At 35.0% G+C, this 7,500-nt stretch overlaps 1 protein-coding gene across 6 annotated transcripts in view; it reads right to left on the bottom strand.

Moving 5' to 3' along the window:
* Window positions 1-7,500, bottom strand: part of LOC113800211 (calcium-activated chloride channel regulator 1) — an 85,553-nt gene that overhangs the window by 14,325 nt on the left and 63,728 nt on the right. For 4 of the 6 annotated variants that reach the window (XM_070142525.1, XM_070142522.1, XM_070142523.1 and 1 more), the window contains one exon: window positions 2,980-3,181. In XM_070142525.1, coding sequence (XP_069998626.1) covers window positions 2,980-3,156 — 177 coding nt within the window. In that variant the 5' untranslated portion in view covers window positions 3,157-3,181. Of the gene's footprint in view, window positions 1-2,979; window positions 3,182-3,594; window positions 3,795-7,500 lie in introns of those variants that run through there. The other 2 variants (XM_070142521.1, XM_070142524.1) reach the window with 2 other exon arrangements.

The following is a 7,500-nucleotide window of genomic DNA, read 5'->3' as shown; positions in this document are numbered from 1 at the left end:
GCTACCATTCTTACTATTATCATTATCATCATTATTATTATTGTTATTACTATTACTAATACTACTAATACTGTTACTATTCTTACTATTATCATTATCGTCATCATTATTATTGTTATTATTATTACTAATACTACTAATACTGTTACTATTCTTACTATTATCATTATCGTCATCATTATTATTGTTATTATTATTACTAACACTGCTACTATTCTTACTATTATCATTATCATTATCATCATCATTATTACCTCCGCCAAAAAGGTTATGTTTTCGGTAGCGCTGGTTAGTCAATTTGCTTGTTTGTGGTTTAACTTGTTGGTTGGCAATATAACTCAAAAACTCATAAACCGATTCTTATGCCAGCTCATTTTAAATGGTGGTGGCGATTCGAATTATGATCCGGATCTAGGATTTTTGAAAATAATTGCATAGTTACACCTTTACGGACGCCATCTGTGTACTTGACAGAGAGGCGATTTTGATGTAATTCTTCGTGTGTGAATATTTTTATTGCGTCAGTGACCTTGGCCTTGGCGGAGGTATGCGCTCTCTCAGTGTTTCTAGTTATTACTATTATTATTGTTATTATTATTATCATTATCATTATTATCATTATTATCATTATTATCATTATTATTATTATTATTATTATTATTATTATTATTATTATTATTATTATTATTATTAAGATCATCATTATTATTATTATATTCGTTACTATTATTATTAATTTTATTACTCTTATCATTATTTCTGTTATCATTATCATTATTATAATTACTATCACTATCAGCAGTATTATTATTATTATTATTATTATCATTGTTATCCTTATTATAATTACTACTGTAAATATTATCATTATCATTATTACTATCATTAATGATATTATTCTCCTTATCATCATTATTGTTATTATTATTGTTATTATCGTTATCATTATTACTATTACTATTATATATTATTGTTATTATTACTATTATCATCATTATCATTATTCTCATCATCACTATCACTATTCTCATCATCATTATCATTTTACCCCTTATTACAATTATCATAATCTTCATCCTTACCGATATCCTAATTCATATCATGTCATTATCATCCTATAATCATTAATTTCTTCTCATATTAATATCGTTCTTGTTATTACAGCTTTCGTCATCATCATCATTATCAATACGTCAACAATCATCACTGTAATATCCTGGTAAGTTAATCTCTGGCAAGACATCTTCACCGGATTCCAATGCTTTGTGTGATCTTGGTTGCATTTCATTGCGCAGTTCCCGTCCCCTCATTCCCTCTCTCTCTCCGTTCTCTTCCTCCCTATCACTCTCTCTCTATCTATCTCTATTCATATACTTGTGTCCCTTCCTTCCACTTTCTCTCTTTCTCTCTCTCTCTCTCTCTCTCTCTCTCTCTCTCTCTCTCTCTCTCTCTCTCTTAATCTCTCTCTCTCTCTCTCTCTCTCTGTTCATACACCTGTGTCCCTTCCTCCATGTCCTTGCCCCTGTCCCTCCCCATCTCCCGTCTTCATTTTCTCATCCTCGTCCCTGTCTCTTTCTTCCTGCCTCCCTTCATTCTCTCTGCTTGTCCCTATCCTTTCTTCTCCTCGGTTTTTCCCCTTGTCTCTCATCATAATAATTATTATCTCTATCCATACCCTCTTTCTCTCTTGGTCTCTTTCCCTCCCTTCCTTCCTTTCAATATCTTTCTTTTGGTCAAAATCGAGGTAAATAAGGGGAACAAACAAACTAAAAAGAAGAAGAAGAAAAAAAAAACGTTGTGTGTATCATCACGCAGCATCCAATGCAAAGAATAATGCGCCACTATTGCCTTTTCACTGTGAACACTCCAGAAAGCATAAGAACGTAGTGAAGGAAAATGGCCTCAGTAGGAAAAGAACAGAATCTGGTTTATTCTCCGAAAAGCTTTTAAACATTTTAAACCAGTATAGCCATTACTAAGAACAAGGAAGGGGATGCATCTGTGGTTCGGCAAGGGGGCAACTTTAGCATTGCACAAGTTAAAGGGCCAATGGGACACCACTGGAGGGGCCCAGGGGGTCAAGGAGGCACCATTGGGACGGCTGAGAGGACACCAGTAAAGCTGCTTAAGGACCCAAGGGGCACCCTGGAATTACCAATGGGGCACCATTGAAAAGGCCAAGGAGGCACCACTGGAGGGCCCAAGAGGCATCAATGGAACTGACGAATGGCGGTCACTGGGATGGCCCAAGGTGCACCATCATTGGGCACTGGTCAGGGCATGAGCTAGTCTGGCCCTACAAGAAACATAGGCTGAAATTTGCCTCTCTTCGTTGCATCCATTTTCTTGATATTGCTGAAGGTCCCACTCCCACTATTTTCTTCAGCTCAGCAAGCGCGATATGAGCAACCCTTTTTAAATCCCCTTTCCTGTGCATATCACAAATTAACACAACACTAAAGATATGTAGAATGGATATGTGTACATTAGGAAGAACAAACTATGAGACACAAAAACAAATATATAAAAGAAAATTCCTTAAGATATCCTACATAAAAAGAGAAATGAACAAAAGAATATCATCACAAGAAATTATTAACTGAATGCAATTGGGTAAAGAAAAAAAACGAAAAAATAGACATATACAAAACAAAGAAACAAGAGAAGGATACGATACAAGAAGCGAAAGAAAACAAGAAAGAAGGCGGAATACATAAACGTGAAAGGAAACCGAAATAGATGTTTTAAAATGCGAAAGTAAACAAGAAAGAGAAATAGCAATAATAATAATAATAATAATGATATAATGATAATAATAATAATAATAACACTAATAATAATAATAATAATTATAATAATAATAACAATGATAATAATAATAACAATGATAATAATAATAAGAATAATAATAAGAATAAAATGTAAAACAAAATATATAATAAAATTTAATAAAAACAAACAAACAAACAAACATCTCACCGTGATTGAGGCGACGATGGCAGGTCCAAGAGACTCGTCGACCTCTTGAGACACGCCCACCACCACGCCCTCGTAGCCGTTCTCCACCAGCTTGGTTCTCGAATCCGCCGCCGCCACGCCCATGAGGGTGCAGGCCGCCACCGCCCACACCCACGCTGGCGCCCGCGACCTCGTCATCGTCCGCCCGTGCGTGGACCTCCTCCTGGGAGTGAGAGAGCTATGATAACTCCTGCACTATTATAATGTAAGGATTATGGCATTAATAATCGATGATGATATCATAATCATGATAACTGTTATAATGGTAATAACAAAAATAACATGAATGATAATAGTGTCAATGGCATTAATGATAATGATACCGTTTTTAATGTTAGCAATGCCAGTAGCATTATCATTATTATTGTGGTAACGAAAAGGGCTACAATTCATTAAAATGTTTACAAATTCACAAATATTGTCACACGTCACGCACACACACTTTAACACACACACACACACACACACACACACACACACACACACACACACACACACACACACACACACACACACACGTCGCGCCCCGCCACCTGCCATAGTAAGTCTTGTCTGACAGGAGCCTCCCCTCACTACCTCGCTTTGCACTTCTCCCTCCCGCTCCCTTGGGTTCGCTCTCACCCCGCTGTTGGTCCGCCTGACATTCGTTATCTCCTAATAACGACGGGTAGCGTGCTGACAGATAGCGCTGACGGTCTCGCTTCCCGGGTTCCAATGGCACTGTCGGCTCCTTAGACTGACACCTAGACACTGACTGACTTTCTGGATGGGACCGGAGAGGAAGCGGATGCTGAGAGGTCGTTCGTGGATTTCTGTCTGTCACTCACGAACGTAAACACTGGCGATTTAGGCCTCGACTCGAATCACGTTCATGCCAGCCTAACATGTGGCGAACACATGGCAATTCTCTTGCTTTTTTCCTTTCTCTATTATCATTCGCTTTCTCTTTCTTCTCTCTTTCCTCTCTCTCTCTCTCTCTCTCTCTCTCTCTCTCTCTCTCTCTCTCTCTGTCTTTCTCTCTCTCTCTCTCTCACTCTCTATCTCCCTTTCTCTCCATTCCTTCCTTCCTCTCTCTTTCACTCTCTATTTCACCTTCTCCCTCTCCCCCTTCTTCTCCCCATTATAACAATCTGTTAACTGCGTTTCATTACTTGAGGGTATTTAATGCTATTGTCCTGATCATATACCCAGAGAAAATGTCAAGAGAAGCTTCCTGTTGCAGAATACCTTGGCTAAAACATAACCAATCAAACACACAAACACGTAAACATACACAAATGCAAGTACAATAACACATACACAAATACACAATACCAAAACCCAGGCAATATACTGTATCATGGAAGACCAAAGGATCTTGGCAATATGCAATCAGTGTTGTCTAACGTCTTGCAATCTTCCCTGATAATTCAATCAATTTACTTCCTTTCCCCCCGTTTATATTGGGAGATTTATAAAACTTCACACAGCCGAGCCCTAAATGAAAACACGAGCTAAATTTGCGTACTCTAACAGACGTATAATTTTAGACGACTATAAAACCATCAAATGCACACATATAAAGGAATACTCTACAGAATCATGGCTGACGTTATCGACATTATCCATGCTAATGATCCTTAGAAATCAGTACCAATTATCATTATCTAATTCACAAATCGAGAGAGCCAAGAAAGAAGAAGAAGAAGAAGAAGAAGAAGAAAAAAAAAAAAACGGGCGGAGAGCGGATACCCTGAACTATCAGCCTTGGGGAATTTTGCTTTGCGCTAATGGTGAAGATAAGATTTTCCTGTGAGATGATGGGCTTCCGGACGCAAACCCGTGTGTGTGTGTACGTGACTGCCTCTGACCTTGCGATAGCGAATCCGTGCATACGTACCGGTCTGACATTCATGCAAGTATGTGTGTATGCGTGTACACATACATACTTGCATGTGCACATCCCCAAACATATATAGTCATACACACACACACACATACAGATCCAAACACACACATATGCAAACACACAAGCATACATATGCAAACACACACACACACACACACACACACACACACACACACACACACACACAAACACACACACACACACACACACACACACACACACACACGCACGCACGTATGTACACACACTCATTCTCACACACATACGGACACACACGCACTGACACATCCTCCCTCCCCCCTCACACACACACACACACACCACACACACACACACACACTGACGCATCCCCCTCCCCCCTTCCCCTCTCACTGTTTATCTGTTTATCTTTTCCTATTTTCTATAATCCTGACATTTTGACGAACGCACGGCCGTTCTTGTGACCTTTCGAGATAACGGGAAAACAGCTGTTGGCGTGACTGCTTGCACTGCGTTTCCTCTCTTTTCCCAGAATGCGGGAAGGATGTGATAAGAAAGATGAGATTGTTACGAGATGAAATGTCCTTTCAATCTTTAAAAAGAAGGAAAATCGCCTTTCCTGTTCTTATCATTTTTCTTCACTCCTCTAAAGCTTTGTCGTTTAAGTCATCATAATGGGTAATATCATCATTATCACCTTTCATTATCTTGTCATTCTCATTATCATCATAACCATTGTTATTATTACAACCATTATTTTCATCATCATTAATATCATCACTACTTTTATCATATCATTATTATCACTGTTATCAATGTCAATGTCAATATCATCATCATTATTATCATTATTATTATCATTATTATTATTACTATCATCATTATTATTATTACTACTACTACTATGACAATTATCCTTTCCATAATAATTATTATCATCATTATTACTATTGTCGTTGTTGCTATTATTTCTAGTCATTATTATCATTATTATTATTACTATCATTATTATTATCATAATAGTTATTATAATCATCATTATCATTAACATTACTGTTGTTGTTTTCATTGTTGTTTTCATTATCATCATTATTATTATCAATATCACCGTTATTATCATCATTGTTACTATTTTTATCATTATTAATATCATTATTGTTATCATTATTATTATTACTATCATTGATATCATCATTACTATTACTGTTATTATCAATATCCTTATTATCATCATCATTATTATTATCATTATGATTAACATCTTTACCACTAGCATTATCATTATTATTATAACTGATAATATTCTCTTCATTATCGTTCTCACCATTATCATAATTACTACTATTATCACTTTCATTGTTAATATCATCATCGATATCATCATCATCACTGTTCTTATTATTATCATTGTTGTTATTGGTGATAAAGTTTTTCATATTAACATTATTAATATTATCATTATAATTTTTCATTATTATCATTATTCTTATTCTCATTATTATTATCATTATCATTATATCACTGATATTATTGTTTTCATTATCTTCAGCAGCAGCATCATGATTATCATTATTATTACTATTGTTATTATTATCGTTATTATCATTACCATAATCACATTAGCATTTCTATTTTCATTATAATTATTGCTACTATAATTATTACCATAATCATTATTATCATAATTATCATTTCCAGCTTCATTAATAATATTATTTTCATCATGGTCAATGATATTATTATTATTATTATCATCATAATCACATCATCATTATATATCAATATTGCTATTATTATCATCATTATCATTACTATTATCATAATCAAGTAACAATAACGATCTTGATAATAATGATAATACCGTTATAATAACAATGATGATGACGGCGATGACTCTTATTATTTATATCACAATCATTATCATTATTAATATAATTCTAATCATTATTATTAGTGTTACTATTATTATCATTATTTTCATCATCATAATGATGATAATAATGTTATCATTACTGTTATCATTATTATTGATATCATAATTATCATTATCATAATTTTTCTTAGTTATGTTATTTCCCAATTCTTACCTTATATTTTTTTCCGTCTTTTCTTTCCTCACTTTTTTCTCTTCAATTATTTTTCTTCTTTTCCCCCCTCATGTTCCATGTATTTATAGAGCTCTTTTTTTCCTCCTCCCTCATCTTTTTTCCTACTTTTTTTCTCTTCTTTTTTCTATTGACACCTCTTCCCCCCTTTTCACCGTTCTTTTGTTTATTTCTCTCTCTCTCTCTCTCTCTTCTATCTCTCACTCTTATCTCTCCCTCATTTTTCTCTCTCTCATTCTCTTATTCTCCTCATTCCCTCTTCTTCTCTTCCCTTCTCTATCCCTTTCTCTCTCTCTATCTCATTATCATCACGTGTGTGAGTGCGTGTGGATATATGGATAGATAAATAAAAAGACAGGGAGATAGACAGACAGATAGATAAACAGATAGATGGATACACTTAGAGAAAAATAGATATACAGATAGATAAATAGAGATAGCCAGGCGTAGATTAATGAATATAATAAAGCATAAAAACGACACTAAGTACCTATTGAAAAATGACAAGAG

Source organism: Penaeus vannamei, chromosome 29 (assembly GCF_042767895.1).
Source record: "Penaeus vannamei isolate JL-2024 chromosome 29, ASM4276789v1, whole genome shotgun sequence".
NCBI classification, from domain to species: Eukaryota; Metazoa; Arthropoda; class Malacostraca; order Decapoda; family Penaeidae; genus Penaeus; species Penaeus vannamei.
The sequence above is the reverse complement of the archived record's forward strand: the minus strand, read 5'-3'. Positions and strand labels throughout refer to the sequence as shown.